General features: G+C 44.1%; 1 protein-coding gene across 1 annotated transcript in view; it reads right to left on the bottom strand.

The window, feature by feature from the left end:
• Positions 1–17,433, bottom strand: part of FRY (FRY microtubule binding protein) — a 449,190-nt gene that overhangs the window by 73,401 nt on the left and 358,356 nt on the right. The window contains 2 exon segments of the mRNA XM_030200365.1: positions 4,991–5,164; positions 5,774–5,848. Coding sequence (XP_030056225.1) covers positions 4,991–5,164; positions 5,774–5,848 — 249 coding nt within the window.

Here is a 17,433-nt window from a genome sequence, read left to right as displayed (position 1 = left end):
GTTTATTTGACAAATATTGGATCTTCAATGCGTGTTCTGTAGGATATGATGTTTTATAAAGGCAACACAGATGCCTATGTGCCTTTATATGCTATTTAATAAAATGCATGACAGCTCTGTCCCAGAGTCACTGAAACTACACTCCTAGGAATACCTGCATGTGGTATTCACACAAGTACATGAGATCCGGTCACACAATTTTATGAGATACCTTTTCTGAGCTTTACATGCAGAAAAAGCTCCATAAAAACTGCTTCCACAACGGAGTGAATAGGGCCCCTCATGTACTCATATGCTTTTCAGTCTGTAGGAACCCAGGTACTCATATACACTGTGACTGAAGATCGACTTGTTGTGTGGCCACAAACACGTGCACAGCGCTGTACAATAGAGTAAAGGGCATGCAATAGCAGTATGTCTATTATGTGGGTACCTTTTGGAAACATCCTCCAAACCTCTCTTTTTTCACAGCCCAAAGCATGTGTGTTATAAAGGAAGTCATCCACTTTATTGTGGCTAAAATTCCACTGAGCTAGATAGAGCTGATTCATCTCCGTCCGAGAGGTCGTGACAACTATTTTGGAATGGCAGCTCTTAGGGGCAGGAGCAAGTGGGCTTTGCTCCCGCCACCACCACCCTGCTGGAGCACCAAGGATTGCAGGTAGCCCCTGTCAGGAGACAGCCCTAGTCCAAGGTTTCTTTTTTCCTCTGAACAAACACCCTATCCTTTCTTTCTCCCTCCCTCTAAACACACCCCCCAAGACAGCTTGTACCCTTTTCCTGTACTAAGTGCTGTGAGCCAATACATATATGCAAATATAATATACTTCATATATCCAAATCCGTGTGGATTGCGTATTCTTTGGGAACCCACTGCCTCTGTGAAGTGGATCCCTGGACCAACCCTAGACAACGATAGCTGACAGCCCCGAGGAGGGGGGGCCCTATCCTGCATGTTGCAAGGGTTGGAGGGGGCTCTGGAGAGCTCCCATGTTGGGGGGGGGGGGAGGGAGGAGGAATCAGAGGGCCTCTTAAAGGATTTTCAGTTACGTGGGTCCTAGCCAATATTCAGCCGGGGCCCGCATAACTGTCTTATGCTGGCTGCGTTTGAATATTGATCGGGAGCTGTATAAGATCTGGCAGCCAGCCCTACTTAAATTAGCACCAGATCTCCACAGCCAGTGCCTGGACATAGCCTGGCAGATTATCCAGGGCTAACTTAATCAGCCTTTGAAAATTTACACTGCAAGGCTCAAGGAACAAAATGCAGCTGTTCTGAAGGAACATGCAGGTTGCGATAGCGAAAGCAGCAACACGGTCCTTTTACTACTTTTCCAGGACTGCTGTCATATACTAAATGGAACATATTTGTTTCTCAGAGACAAGGTCTGAGGTTGACATGGACCATCTTGTCATTTGTGTATGCTTTCAAAACACTTTAGCTGAACGTCACCCAGATTTCCCTTAGACTTACAGGACCAAATTCAACAAGAAATTTAAGCTACTCATCTTAATCATTTAGGGGTTCCTTTTACAATGCTGTGGTAAGAATTGGCCATAGCGCACCCTTCCATGGGTTCTTCCCATATGCTAAGGCCTTTTTTACCATGGTCATAAAAATCCCTTATTTTCAGTTCCTAATATGCTGTTACAGGTAGCTCAATTATGGATCCTAGCGGATTGGATCCCGGATTCCTCAAAAAAGTGGTTCCATTGGGAGCGGGCTTGGGTGGGGGTCCCCTCCACTCTGGGCTAGTTTGTGGTTACCAAAAACAAATCTTTTTAGCAATAACGCAAAGGGTACTGATTGGTATCAGTCACCTCTTTTGACCATGTAGTACATGATTCCTCAGAAGTTGTTTTCAGATCATCTGAATTATCTCCAAACAGCCTCAGAGTATGCTCCCTGCTTTCCTCCAGGTGCTAGGGAGCCGGTGTATAAAACATGGGCCTCCAATGGTTTGCATACTATGCGGCAATTTTGGGAGGAGGGGGAATTTATATCCTTTGAGGATCTCCAGGAGGAATATGGGTTAGAGGAGAGGGAGATATTTCATTATAGACAGGTACAGGATTTTATACATCATAAGGCTCAGAGAGAACTTGGCCTGGCAGAAACTGCATTGGAAAGGGTTATGTGTGTATGTGTGTGTGTGTGTGTGGGGGGGGGGGGGGGGCAGTATTTCTCATTTGTATTCAGCTGTGCTATTGTATTCTACCCCCTCCTGTACTGATATATATCTAAGTGGGAAGGGGATTTGCATACTACTTTTACACCTGAGGTTTGGGAAAAAGGATTTAAGTACCTGTTTAAACCTTCAGTGGCAAGTAACCTCTCTGAAAATAGTTTTAAAAGTTTTGTTTTTGTTTTTAATCACTGGTACTATATTCCCAAGAGGTTAAAAAAAATGCATCCTCAGGCTTCTGACCAATGTTGGAGGAACTGCGGGGAAAGGGGTACATTTTCTCATATATGGCGGGCCTGTACTGTGGTTCAATTTTACTGGACATCCATTTTGGATTTGGTGCAACAGGTACTACAAAAGCCTTACTCGCGGCGGGCAGAGTGATGCCTTATGCATTTCAAGCCAGTGGACATCGTTGTAGAACAACGTAAGTTGGCTCTACATTTCTTTATAGCAGCTAAGCTGCCTTTGGTACACCACTGGAAACAAAAGACATTGCCACATGCCATTCAAAAAGTGGATTTTCTTTTTCAAATGTCTGAATTGACTGCATTGAGACATGATCTTTTGTTATCTTTTTCAAAAATCTGGCAAACGTATGAGCTTTGGAGATCTCAATCGGGTCTGTGAACCCAGAGATAGTGGCACCATGACTCCAAGGGGGAGGGCTCGGGAGGGCTTGGGGTGTACACGTGTTTGTAGTGGTCACTGAGCTATTATTTTTACTGTTTGTGTTATCTTTTTGCAATAAACTGTTAAATAAAAATACAATTAAAAAAACACCTTATTTTTCATTAAGTTTATGTATACTGTACACCGCCTTGAGTGAATTCCTTCAAAAAGGCGATAAATAAACCCTAATAAATAAATAAATAAATGTATGGCCATGTGCTAATGTTACCAATAGTGTGCAGCCATTTAAAAAAATTACCGTGTGAGCACTTATTGCCACCTAGAGGTGATAAGGGCTCTTGTGTGAACCATGTGCTAACCAGTTAGCACATGGTGCACTAACTGGTTAGCACAGGAACACCCACTTTCCGCCCCTGACACCCCTCTCCCCAAATAAATGACTAAAAACTAATGCCTTGCCAAAAGTAATGCAAACTTTAGTATGTCCTGCGTTAAGATTTTCTTTTGCTGCATTAAGTGCATGTTAGTAAAAGGACCCCTTAGCTAAGCGTGTTCTCTCTAAAGGTGGAAATCAGTTCTCCAGTAGATACATACATAAGGGTATAAAATATAAAGTTTATAAACTGGATTCCTAGTTTCCTTTCTTCCATCAATAGTGCACGTTTCATTATGGTTATGCCACTTGTATAAAACGCGTTTTAAAAATCTATTTCCTTAAGGTTACTTAATTTACCTACATCGGAGTACTGCCTGCATGGTGCTCTCATAATGATGTATGTCAGCACTTCCATTTATTTAGATGCATTACTAAGCAGGAGGAGGAACTTTTAAAGAAACATTTATCAGTCCTGCAAGTCAGCTTCCAAGTTACTATTCAAAGAAGAGCTTTTCCACCAACTCCCTTATACCCTCACATTCTCCTGCTGATCTCCCTTTCCTTATAAACTCTGGGTTGGTATTGCCTAGCCGCTTTTACCAAACCAGCCAGGATATAAGCAAGTAAAAATGTATTTCTGATACTTGCCTTTTTTTTTAAAGGGAATTAAATTTTGAATATTTATGAAAGATGCACAAATGGTCACTAGATCGGGTGACTGCACTGACAAGTGGCACGATCGCGCACAGTTTTTGAGCCTGTTCTATTTCTATTATGGGACAAATGCATTTTAAAAAAAAAGTGATTTCTCCTTTTACAGATGTTTAGTACTGTATTCTCTGTTCGAGTAACCAAGTTAAAGGGCCTTCTTTAAATATACACTATTGGTAAAAAAAAAAAATTAAAAATAAATAAATAGCACAGGCTGAATGAAGACAACCTTGCTCCACAGCCTTACAACTCTAGTAAATCCAAATCATGCCATAGCCTGGGGCAAGTGTCTTATTTCTTGTGAATCAAAGAACATGCATTCTATAAAACTGAAATCTCTGCCTTAACTCATTCACTGCCACATTTGTCAACCCTTCAAAACTAATTTTTCATGGGTCAGCCTTTAAAACACTTTTGCAATCTTGGAAAGAAAAATAATGCTTCCAGGCCGCATCTACTAAGCCTTTCCCCAACAGGCACACGGTGAGAGAATCCTATCTGTAAATCTGACCCTATGTTACCTCAAATTACAATGCTACAGCAACACGCAACATTAATTAGCAATCTGAGTTATGAACAGCAGTGTCTTACCTGGAGTTCCTGGATACCAGATGTAACAAATAAAAAACAAAAACAAAGAGAATCTATTTTAAATTGCTATATCACGGTTGGCATTATTCTCTAGTATTATTACAATACATGAAATGCATCATTTATTAATCCTTCCAAAAATCACATACACAGTTATTGCACTAACAGCCTGTTCTCAGAATTAACTCATTTGAAATCAAGAGTACAGTTCAAAAGTTAACGTTCATGGTTTATACGTAGTCTAGATCTATGCTGGGAACTCAATTGAATAATAAGGACAATGTCCTAAGAAATTATTCTACTGTAATACTGTGGCTCCATAACAAGAAAAAGGTGACAGCAATATCACCTTTGCCTTCCCACGGCACAAGCTGTGAGCTTCCACACACTGCAACCAAGAACTTGGTTTGTCGGTGAGTCAAGTTGATCTGACTGTGCTGTAACTACAGGGTGGGGAGGGGGGAGGTGGGGGAGACTAGTCCAGAAACTGTACCTCTCCATCTTCCAGCTCCACATCCAGGAAATCAAAGTCCCTGAAGACTCGGAACTGCTGCTCGCTGTTTGTATCTCCGTCCATCATTTCCTGCTCCCGAGTGCCGTCTTCTGAGGGCACCAAACTTGTCTGATGCTCGATGAGATCCAGATCGCCGCAGGAAGAAAAGATCACCTACCGCAAGAGAGATCACTTTTCAGACAGGCTTGTCTTGCTGGCTTTTCCTAGTCAAAGCTGCAGCTGGTTTTCAGGAAGGCTGTATTTCCAGCACACACCTAATTCCTCCGACTGTTATTTTTAGAGTGCTGTTTTATTATTTATGTTGGATAGGTGCCTTCAGATTAAATACGCAGAAAGATGAAACTTCATTCTGTAGAACTTGTCTGATTGCTAACAGCTGCAGCTCTAGGTCTTCTAAATATTTGTCAGTACTATAAGCATCTGTTATACTGAAACATGCTAGTGTGGCCTAACAGCCCACAGTGAACAGTCAAAAAGCAGGTTGTAAATCTTGTCCTCTAATAACTGATTCTCAACTAAATTTCATAAAAAGAAATGAGACAAATACAAAATTTAAACAGCAGCAGTGAAATAAAATTTTCAAATCTCAAGCAGACATCAGGCATAATACACTTTAAAACAGCCTCATCATTAATCAGAAGTGAACACATGAAAATACAAAAGAAGTTTAATGTAAATATCCGACAAGTCCATGTCTAGAAGTCAAATCTGTTGTATCATTGCGCATGCAGAAAATATTCAGTATTTTGGATTTCAACTTACTGAAGGGTTTTTACTTAGGCCCACCTCTTGGCCACACAGAGCAAGAACATTCACCAGCTTTTCCCGGGTCTTCTTCTGCAAAATTAAAAAAAGAAAATAGTATTCTTTCTGCTAATAATATAGGTCTCTATGTTCCAAAATTATAAACACAATGAATGGCACAAGCAACTGAGTAGAAACAATTTAAACATCAATACTATTATTCAAATGAAACAGGCCAAGAAAACATGGAAAGCATGTACTGGAAGAGCACTGATTAATAGTTCCTGTCTGCTCTGCACACTCCCTTGTAATACGTTGCCATAAAAGGATTTACTTGTTGAGAAAAGTTTCATCAGATGGTTTGTGCCTTCTTCTCTGTGTCTTTGAAGCTGTAATGCAATTCAGTGCCGGCACAAGAACAACATAAGGTCAACTGGATATGATGTGCACTGCGGCACAGCTGACTTGTGTCTAGGTCTGCTAAAAAAGAGGGGCCTTCTAGGCCTCAGGCTGCTGTACAATTTGGCACACAAAGTTGTGGTTTGCTCCATCACTATAATTTCTGAACCATGATACTTGGGGAAAAAAAAAAGATGAAAGAACAAGGCTAAACAGGTAACAACATTTTCATATACACTGCAAATTTCATCATAGCTCAATTCTATCTCTGTTCCTACCAGAAGATCAGCGAGTTCCACATTAATCCTGGAGTAGCTATATTTCACTCTGGCAGGTAGTTTCACTTCTGGTTTAATTATGCCAGGAGTAACTAGTGCTGGAATAGTGACTGGGATTCTGGAGTAAATTCCAAGACTAAGCATGTTTCCCATAGATGCAAAGGGGTCAATTCAAGAAAGAGCGTCAAAAATTAGGTGTGAAAAAACATGGGCACTAAGCACCAATTTTATAAAGGCAATTGTGTGCAAAATCGCCATTATAGAATAGAACATAAGATGGTATGCCCGTGCCTAACTTTATCACTTATAATATACTCAGCTTCAATAGTACTCAATTTCAGTTATCTCATTATTATCAATAAACATAAAGAGGTGTTTGTTGAGGGATCTTCAGATTAACATACCAGTCTCTATAGTGGCTAGTTATGAGCCAAGCATTTTGAAACGAGACGGTATCGTAATCCTCATTAATCCCCAATTTTGAATTTTTTTGCTTTTTCTTACACTTTCATGATAACATTTACTTCTCTCCAGTGGAGTAGCTACGTGGGGCCTGGGTCCCCATAGATTTGGCCCTGTACCCCCTGCCGATGACCCACTCAACCCCCCCTCCCGCCGCCAACCCGCCGTCACCTACCTTTGCTGGTGGGCAGTGCCGTAGCGAGGGTTAATGACACCTGGGGCGGGTCGCCGTTGCGCACCCCCCCGGGTGCAGCATGGCGCAACCCCCCCCTGCGGCGCATCCCCCCTCCGGAGCAACCCCCCCAGACCGCATTCTTACCTGCGGGAGGGCCGATCCGCCCTGAGTGCATGTCACTCGGAGCTGCGTCGGCCCCGCTGGTTCCCTGCTCTCTCTGCCCCGGAACAGGAAGTAACCTGTTCCGGGAGCAGGGAACCAGCAGGGCCGGCACCCCCCGAGCGCGTGCACCCGGGGTGGACCGCCCCTCCCGCCCCCCCTTCGTATGCTACTGCTGGTGGGGGACCCCAACCCCCCGCCAGCCGAGGTCCTCCTCGCAAAAGGCTTCCTTCTCTTTCTGACGTCCTGCACATACAACGTGTGGACATCAGACTCACAGAACAAAGCCTTGCAGATCAGTTGGGGGGTCCAGGGCCAAATCTACAGGGACCCACATAGCTACGGCACTGGAGAGAATGTCCAAAAAGCATGCATTCAATTGTTCTGCTTGAATGCTCACCACTAATTACCTATTCCACTGTACTGCCAAATTAACATAATCATAATCGCCAAGTTGTTCCCGAAGCCCTGCAAGATAATATTTTAGGGGGACCGCCCTTTGAGCATCCAAAGCCAAGATGGACAATAATCTTTCCCAAACTACTGGGTTAATTGACAAAGGGGGGAGTGACCGCAGATAGTGACGTAACTGAAATACTGCAAAGAAATCCTTCCTTATAGCTCCAAACTCCCTTGTTAAATCCTCCAAGGTCTTCAAAGTCCCCTCTTCTGTATATAATTGATGAATATACAATATACAATGGGTAGCCCAGTTAGCAAAAGTAGCTGAAGTAGTACCTGGCGGGAAGTGTTCATTGCCCCATATCAGTAACAATGGTGAACTTGTTGCCGAAAGCTTATAATGGCAACATAACCAACGCCAAGTCCTCCGTAATGGGAGCAATAAAGGCGCAAAGAATGGTGGGGTTTGTAACTCTCTTGGCGATGCCAAAATCATATTATAGAGAGCTATCCTGCCCATCATGGAAAGAGGTAAAGACTTCCACACCCCCAGTGCACTTCGAGTCTTATCCCTCAAAGGCACTATATTCAGCTCATAGAGACAAGTCAAATTTATAAGTATCCAGACTCCCAAATATTTCAAAGGACCCTCCGCCCAAGAGAGCGGAAAAACGCTGTCCCAGGACTCCTGTATCTGCAACTGAATTGGCAAGGCCATCCATTTCAGCATATTTAAAGAGAATCCCGAATAATAGCCAAACTCCTCGGGAGTACTTAATAAATGAGATAAGGAATGCTGTGGTCTAGTCAAGGTCACCAGCACGTCATCTGCAAAAGCTAACAGGGTTCTAGATACAAAAGAAATAAGTTGGGCGATAACCGACACCCTTGTCTTGTGCCACACGCAACCGGAAATGAACCTGAATGAATACCGTTGACCACTAAAAAGGCCCGGGGACTCGCATACAACATTGCTATAGCATTGAAAAACCAACCTTGCAAACCTATATACTCCAACACAGAAAAAAGATAGTCCCTACGCACCTTGTCGAAAGCCTTTTCCGCATCCAGACTAGCCAACAACAAAGGCTCTGCGGTGAAAAGGCTCTGCACGATGGCTAAACAAACCTTCCGGACGTTTTGACATGAGTGGTGGCCCTGAACAAACCCCACCTGACCCTCTCCCACCAACTCGGACACAAAGGGAGCTAAATGTTCCGCTAAAACCTTCGCCAAAATCTTCAAGTCAACATTGATGAGCGAAATCGGTCTATAATACCCCGGATTTTCTAGCGGCCTACCCACTTTTGGAATTAAAGTGATCAGAGCTTCATTGGCCTCTCGTGAAAATGCCCTGTGCGCAATGGAATCCTCAAAGTAACCCAACAAGGAACCACAAAGTTGAGGGAATAAAAGCTGGCAATACTCTGCCCCAAAGCCATCTGGGCCCGGCGCCGAGCCTTGCTTAAGCAATTTCACCACTTTCTGCACTTCCTTTGCTTGTAATGCAGCATTCAGCTGGTCCAACACCTCCGGGGAAAGGCGCAGCATTCTGGAATCTATTAAACAGTCTTCCAATGACGGTCCCTTCTGGGCCTCTGGAGTAGCATATAACTTTGCATAATAATCCTGCATAATCTTAACAACCCCTTCAATACTAACCGTCTGCCTACCGTCAGGGCCCTGCAAAACTGGTATGAATCTATTACCTCCCCAGGTCTTAGTAATGCGTGCCAGCAACCTACCTGATTTATTACCATACTTATGAAATGAATAAGATCTATAAAAAAGCTGTTTCTTTGTTCTCTCATGTATCATAGCATTCAGTGCTGACAACGAGGCTAACATCACTTCCCTATTCCCTTCAGAGGGCGTTGCTAAGTAAGCCCGTTTAGCAACTTGATATTTCGTCTCTAACTGCACTACCCCCCGTGCCAGCCTCTGCAAGCGTGCACACATGAAGGCAATAATATCACCTCATAGCACTACCTTAGAGGTTTCCCAGAACAATTGTGCCTCAATATCATGCCCACCATTCGTATCTACAAAATAAGACCAGCGCTGGTGCAGATAGTCCTTAAATGCCGCATCATCTTTTAAATGCACTGGAAATCTCCACATGCATTGGCGGAGCCTAGCAACTCCCAATTCCAAGTCCACCCAAATTATAGCATGATCTGAGACTTCCATTGGGCCGATCTCTGCAGATACCAGTTGTGGGTACAAAGTAGATGATAACATAATATAATCTAGATGAGACCAGGTACCAAGGGCCCTCGACATATGAGTATAGTCTCTTGCTGAAGGATGACTCAGCCGCCAAGGATCCACCAAATTTAAAGCATTATTCAAGTATGCCAACCCCTTCCCTTTGCCCATTGCTACTTCTGCAGTGTGGCCATAACGATCCTGCCACCCACCCATAACTTGATTAAAATCCCCCAGCACAATCCACGGAGCATTTGCATGTTGTATCCCCAGTCGAACCAAATGTTGAAAGAAAGAATGGTCATAAACGATAGGATCATAAACATTAAGAAGGAAAACTTACTGACCCATTATATTCAAGTGAAGTAAAATATAACGACCCTCCCGATCTCTTTCCACTACCCTAGATGTACATTGTAAGCTTTTATGAATCAGTACGGCCACTCCCCCCTTTTGCCCCCAGAGGATGCAAAGTAACACTCTCCCACCCAGCGTTGTTTAAGTTTTAAGTGTTCCACATCTGTTAATTTAGTTTCTTGAAGGCATGCAATGGAGACTTTGTGGCGCTGTAAAGCAGACAGGATTTCTGTCCTTTTAACAGGTGAGGAAATACCAGAAACGTTCCAAGAGATCAATCTAGGGATTTGTAAATTAACCATGGTCCCACCACTCAGGCATAAGCAAGACTAACATCTTCAGAACCTTAAGAACTCCCAGGTGCCCAGCCCTCACCCAGAAGCCATACAATATCAACAGTGGCACACAACCAGAACCCACGAAACAAACACCCCCTCCCTCCCGCTTCCACCCCCAATCCACCCAGAGAATATCCATCTATACAAATTCCCCTCCCTGCCCCCTCCCGCCCCACCCCTGCGTGTCCCCCTCTCCCCCCAGAACATAACCATCCTTCCTCATGGATCGTCACCAACCCACAGGATCACTTACCAATGCCTATCAGGTCCCTCCCTCCTACTGGAGCCATGCTGAATTTATATTCGGCTTTCCAAACTAAACAATCTGTGACTTCTTGTGCACAACACTCTCACACACATCCATCGGCTCCCCACCCCTGCTTCTCAACCCTTCTACACTCACACCTCTCACGCACTATGGTTTACCATCCCGCTCTCACTCATAATCCCCGCTATTCTTGTTTCCCAATCAGGACTTACAATTCTTCAAACAATAAACATCATGTTTCCTAACAAAAAAAATTGAAAATAACTCAACAGTCCCCGTGCGAGTGTGTTACCAATGCAGTTCCTTAAGTGATCAGAAGCCAACCTCAAAGTACCATCTTGGGGCTCAAAAGGAACACCGCAGCTCTGCACTCAAAATTGACTAGTGTTGTTAACCAGTCTCGTACTCACAGTTCTGTCCAGATAAATCAACATAACTTTGTAAATTGTAAGCGCCAAGTCCCACACTTGCGATATTGTTTGTTCATCCTGGGCTTTGCGAAGCTAAATTCTCAGGCATCCCTTGCAACCAGGTCAGAGCGCTTTCCGGAGATTCATGGGAGCGCCACCGGCCCTGATCAAATATTCTCAATTGTGCCGGATACCTTAACTGGAACTCATAATTCTGCTCCACCAACTTCGCACACACGGGGGAGAACAGCCTGCGCTTCACTGATAATTCCACTGAGTAGTCCTGGAATACCTGAATCAGCGCTCCTTCGTAACGCGTCTCCTCCCGGTGCGCTCGGTAATATTGCAAAATCAAGTCCTTTTGAGCCGAGCGATGAAACTTCACAATCACAATCCGTGGTCTTTGGTCACCTGTCTTCTTAACTCCTATGCGATGTGCACGTTCAAGCTGCACCTGCTCTGGCTGTCCCGCCTTTCCAAGCATCGTTCCCTGCCATTGCTCCAATTCCTGGCGCAAAGTTTTCTCAGGTACTGCCTCAGGTATGCCCACAAACCGCAGGTTGTCCCTGCGGGATCGATTTTCCAAATCGTCTAATTTGGATTGCTGGGCTTTTATCGCTGCCGCCAGTTGGGTCAGTTCCGCGCTTCCCACCTGCACGCCATCTTCCAGGTCGGAAACTCACACTTCCAGCTCTCCCGTTCTCTGGGCTAAATCTGTCGTTAGCTGCGAGATATCCACAATTTGTTATGACAACTGCAGGAGTCTCGGATCCAAGGCGTTTACCACTGCCGCCGTTAGCTCTGCAATCGCTGAATCTGTGCACGACAGCTGCGGGGCCTGCAGTGGATCCGCCATCTTTTCTTCGGCCTGCTTAGCCCGTTCCGAGCCTTTTTTCCCCAATTTGGTAGACATTGTGGCCGTAACTTTCACAAATTTGTCCATATATTGTGGAGAGCTGGTCCACTCCAAAATAGCTGTGGTACACACCGTTAAAAAGTTGATGTAATGTGATGGAGGAAGGGAACCCTGAGCAGCTCCAGGCACCCATGTCTGAATCTCCTCACGGCATCACGTGATCTCCCGAAGGATTGTCTTGTTTGTCCTGTTTGTCTGTCCTAATTAAATTGTAAGCTCTGTCGAGCAGGGACTGTCTCTTCATATTCAAGTGTACAGCGCTGCGTATGTCTGGTAGCGCTTTAGAAATGATAAGTAGTAGTAGTAGTAGTTGTCTGTATTATCAGTTTTCCCAGCCTTATTTGTTGTCAGATCCCTGATGCAGGCATTGTTTTGCTGAAACACGGCCATGTCAGGTCCATAACCGGTGAGTCTGACGTCGGTGCCGGGCAAAATGGTAGAGGCTATGAACAAGAATAAAATTACAGAGCATATACAAAAACATGGGCTGATGAGACAAAGTCAGCACGGATTTAATGAAGGGAAGTCTTGCCTCACTGCATTTTTTTGAGGGGGTGAACAAACATGTGGACAATGGGGAGCCGGTGGATATTGTGTATCTGGATTTTCAAAAAGCGTTTGACAAAGTGCCTCATGAAAAACTCCTGAGGAAACGGGAGAGTCATGGGATTGGAGGTAGGGTATTACTATGGATTAAGAGCTGGTTGAAAGATAGGAAGCAAAGAGTAGGGCTGAATGGTCAGTATTCTCAGTGGAGAAGGGTAGTTAGTGGAGTCCCGCAGGGGTCTGTGTTGGGACCGCTGCTTTTTAACATATTTATAAATGACCTAGAGATGGGAGTAACTAGTGAGGAAATTAAATTTGCAGATGACACAAAATTATTCAGGGTCGTCAAGTCGCAGGAGGAGTGTGAAAGATTACATGAGGACCTTGCAAGGCTGGGGGCTTGGGCGTGCAAGTGGCAGATGAAGTTCAATGTTGACAAGTGCAAAGTGATGCATGTGGGTAAGAGGAACCCGAATTACAGCTATGTCATGCAAGGTTCCGCGTTAGGCGTTACAGACCTAGAAAGGGATCTGGGAGTCATCGTTGATAAAACATTAAAAACATCTGCCCAATGTGCTGCAGCGGCTAAGAAAGCGCACAGAATGTTGAGTATTATTAGGAAAGGGATGGAAAACAAAGACGAGGATGTTATAATGCCGTTGTATCGCTCCACGGTGCGACCGCACCTTGAGTATTGTGTCCAGTTCTGGTCGCCGCATCTCAAAAAGGATATAAAGGAATTAGAAAAGGTGCAGAGAAGGGCGATGAAAATGATAAAGGGAATGGAACGACTTCCCTATGAGGAAAGGCTGAGAAGGTTAGGGCTCTTCAGCTTGGAGAAAAGGAGGCTGAGGGGTGATATGATAGAAGTCTACAAGATAATGAGCGGAGTAGAGCGGACAGATGTGAAGCGGTTGTTTACACTTTCAAACAACAAAATCAGGGGACACAAGATGAAGCTAGAATATGGTAGATTTAAAACAAACAGGAGAAAGTTTTTCTTTACTCAGCGTGTAGACTCTGGAACTCGTTGCCGGAGAATGTAGTGACAGCGGCTGGCCTTACGGAATTTAAAGGGGGTTTGGACAGATTCCTGAGGGAAAAAGTCCATTGAACATTATTAATTTTTTTTTTTTTGGGGGGGGGGGGGGTTGCCGGGTTCTTGAAGCCTGGATTGGCCGCTGTTGGAGACAGGATGCTGGGCTTGATGGACCCTTGGTCTTTTCCCAGTATGGCGGTGCTTATGTACTTATGTTATGTACTTATAACCTGATGAAAACTGTTGGTTTCATACAACGTTTCCATCTCCTCACTGTGTTTGTTTTGTCTTCTTTGTGAGCATTGATGATCCTTCTTCTTCTTTGACCTTGTATTTGCAGTTAAGAAGTTAAGAACAATTTGGAAATTTTTTAATTTACCGGTATTTAGGTTGTTGGTTCAAACTCTGATACTCTCACAATTAGTCTATTGTCACTCTCTATATATTGGTTGCTCTAAGATGCTGAAGACTAAACTACAACGGGTACAGAATGGAGCAGTGAGAATAATCTTTGCTGCTGAAAAATATGAACATATCACTCCGTTATTGTCAAGTTTACATTGGAAACCCATAGAAGCAAGATTACAATTTAAAGTGGATGTTTTAGCCTTTTCGATATACGGTCAAATCGCTGCTTATTTAAGTATACATTTAACTTTTTAAATGGGAATATTCTCAGACCCACTAGGAATCAATTTTTGCTTTGGTTTCCCTCAGTTCGACAAGTTAAAGCTACAAGAATATTCCAAGCTTCAGTTTCATATCAAGCAGCGCAATTCTGGAACTCTCTCCCTCTTTCTCTTAAATAAATATACAATTATTCTCAATTCAGAAGATCTTTAAAGACATTTCTATAAAAGAAATATTTTCTGAGTTCGGAATTATGATATATTGTCTTATTGTTTTTGATTATAGAATTTCTGTATTGTAATGTTTGAAGTATGTTTAAGTTTGGTTATTGTTACCTGCACCAAACTTGATGGCTTTTGCGGGATGTAAGATCATACTGTAATGTAAAACCTAAACAATTGCTCAGTTGATAAAAGCTTTTGAAGCGTACAGTGCTCTTCAGTCGTGGTTTCTGATTCACTATCTGTAGCATGTAAAATGAGTTTATCTTGTTACATAGCAAATGATAACAGATAAAGACCTGAACGGTCCATCCAGTCTGCCCAACAAAATAAACTCATTTTCCATGGTATGCGGTACTTTATATGTATACCCGAGTTTGATTTATCCTTCTCAGGGCACAGACCGTAAAAGTCTGCCCTGCACTATTCTTGTACTAAAAGTTCTCAAGCTAATGTTGAAACCACTTAAAATTTACACTCCAGCCCACCCATATGTATTCAGTCACGATCAGGGTGTAGACCATAGAAGTCTGCCCAGCACTGGTTTTGCTTCCCAATTACCAGTGTTGCCAAAGAGTGCGGAGACCTGACACGGCAATGCGCGCGGTGGGCTAAAGCTTCGCCAATGCAAGCGGTGTGACGACATTATGCCAAAGGGAGAGGTGTGATATCATTACACCAAAGCATGCAGTTGACCAACATTGTGCAGAAGTACACAGCAGCCAATGCTGCATCAAAACTCAACAGTGAACCAAAACGCTAAGTGCACCGAAGTATTGAGTTCACCAAACTGAATCAAAGCGAGTGGTATGCCACAGTGTGCGGTGTGCCGAAGGTGTGCCAATCCGCGTGGTGAGCCAACGCTGCGCCACAGAGACCAGTGCACCATCACTGCACCAAAGTTTCCAGTGGACCAACGTTGTGCAAAAGTGTGCAGGAACCAATGCTGTGTCAAAATTCAACACTGCACCAAAATCAACAGTGCGCCAAAGTGTGCAGTTCATCAAACGGAGTCAAAGTGAGTGGGGCGCCGACGTTGCGCCATAGGGTGCGGTTTGACAACGCTGAGCCAAAAAGAGCAGTGTGCTATTGCTGCACTAAAGCGTGCAGTGGACCAATGTTGTGCAAAAGTACGAAAGGGCCAATATTTCGGAAAAACTCAACACTACACCAAAATTCACAGTGTGCCAAAGTGTGCAGTTCAGCAAGCCGAGTCAAAGCACCAGGTGCACCAACGCTGTGCCAACGCTGCGCCAACACAGCACCAAGGCAAACAGTGTGCCAATGCAGCACCACATCATGCGGAACGCCGACACAGGGCCAAGCGTGCGGTGCACAAACGCTGTGCCAAAGACAGTGGTGAGCCAACACAACAATGTGCGCGGTGGGCTGAAGCTTCGCCAATGCAAGCGGTGTGCCAACACTGTGCCAAAGAGAGAAGTGTGCTATCATCACACCAAAGCGTACAGTGAGCCAACCAATGTGCACAGTGCATGCATTTTATCACAATCTACACTTCAGGCATTCTGTCACAGTAAAAGAGTGGAGACATTGTGGGCGTAAACTTGTAGATGAGTATAAAAGTTTGCCTTCTGGTTCTTTTTCTCTGTTTCATTTGCTTAAAGAGGAGCAAATGATTCACATCAATAAAGGCAATCTTGAAATTGCACTTTCTGCTATGGAAAAGCATCATATTTTGAAATATCACCATTACAACAACTTTACTGAAGTCAGACTCAACCTTCTGACCTCCAACTTCATTGGATTCAGGAGCACCCTCATGACGTGCAATACACGCCTACTTAACTTTGCTGGATTTGGTGATGCCCTTATGACCTGCAACGCACGCATGCTCAACTTCATTGGATTTGGTGGCGTCCTTGCGACATTCAACACATGCATGTTGAACTTCACTGGAGTCGGAGGTGCCCTTGTGGCCCGTAATGCATGCCTGCTCAACTTCGCCAGATTTGGAAACACCCATGTGACCCACAATGCATGCAGGCTCAACTTTGTTGGATTCGGTGGTGTCCTTGAGACATTCAACATACGCATGTTCAACTTCACTGGAGTTACCTCCAACTCCACTGAAGTTGAACATGAGGTGCCCTCATGTCGTGCAATACACGCCTACTCAACTTTGCTGGATTTGGAAACGTCCTTATTACTCGCAATGCACACATGCTCAACTTCATTGGAGGTGGCGTCCTTGCAACATTCAACACATGCATGTTCAACTTCACTGGATTCGGAGGTGCCCTTGTGGCCCGTAATGCATGCCTGCTCCACGTTGCCAGATTTGGAAACACCCATGTGACCTGCAATGCATGCAGGCTGAACTTCGTTGGATTCGGTGGTGTCCTTAATACATTCAACATACGCATGTTCAACTTCACTGGAGTCGGAGGTGCCCTTGTGACCTGCAATGCACGCATGCTCACAGTTTCACTGGAGTCAGAGGTGCCTTTATAACCTGCAATGCACACATCTTGAATGTCACCTGCACTGTGTGCATGCTCAACTTCATGTATGCTAATATACCGGTGTAGACCTAAGACACAGAATCAATGTCATACAGTCCTCCAAATGAGGCACCACTTTATGATTCTTCAATACTTAATATGAACTGAGACCTGGTGCTGGAGGTCTAAAACCTTGTAACCACTGCTAATAAAATATATCCTTACTATTCCCTGTGCTTCCGTTTATTTATTTGCATTTATTTTAGTTTTATAGTGCGAGCACTCTAAGGATAGTGACCTTCCTGTTGCAATGACCTCTCAGTGCCTAACAGGTTCTTTTATTGACTCTGATCACTTGTTCCCCAATGGAAGACTAAATAGAATGAGGATATCAATCATAAAGTATTC

The sequence above is a fragment of the Microcaecilia unicolor genome, chromosome 4 (genome assembly GCF_901765095.1).
Source record: "Microcaecilia unicolor chromosome 4, aMicUni1.1, whole genome shotgun sequence".
NCBI lineage: Eukaryota > Metazoa > Chordata > Amphibia > Gymnophiona > Siphonopidae > Microcaecilia > Microcaecilia unicolor.
The sequence above is the reverse complement of the archived record's forward strand: the minus strand, read 5'-3'. Positions and strand labels throughout refer to the sequence as shown.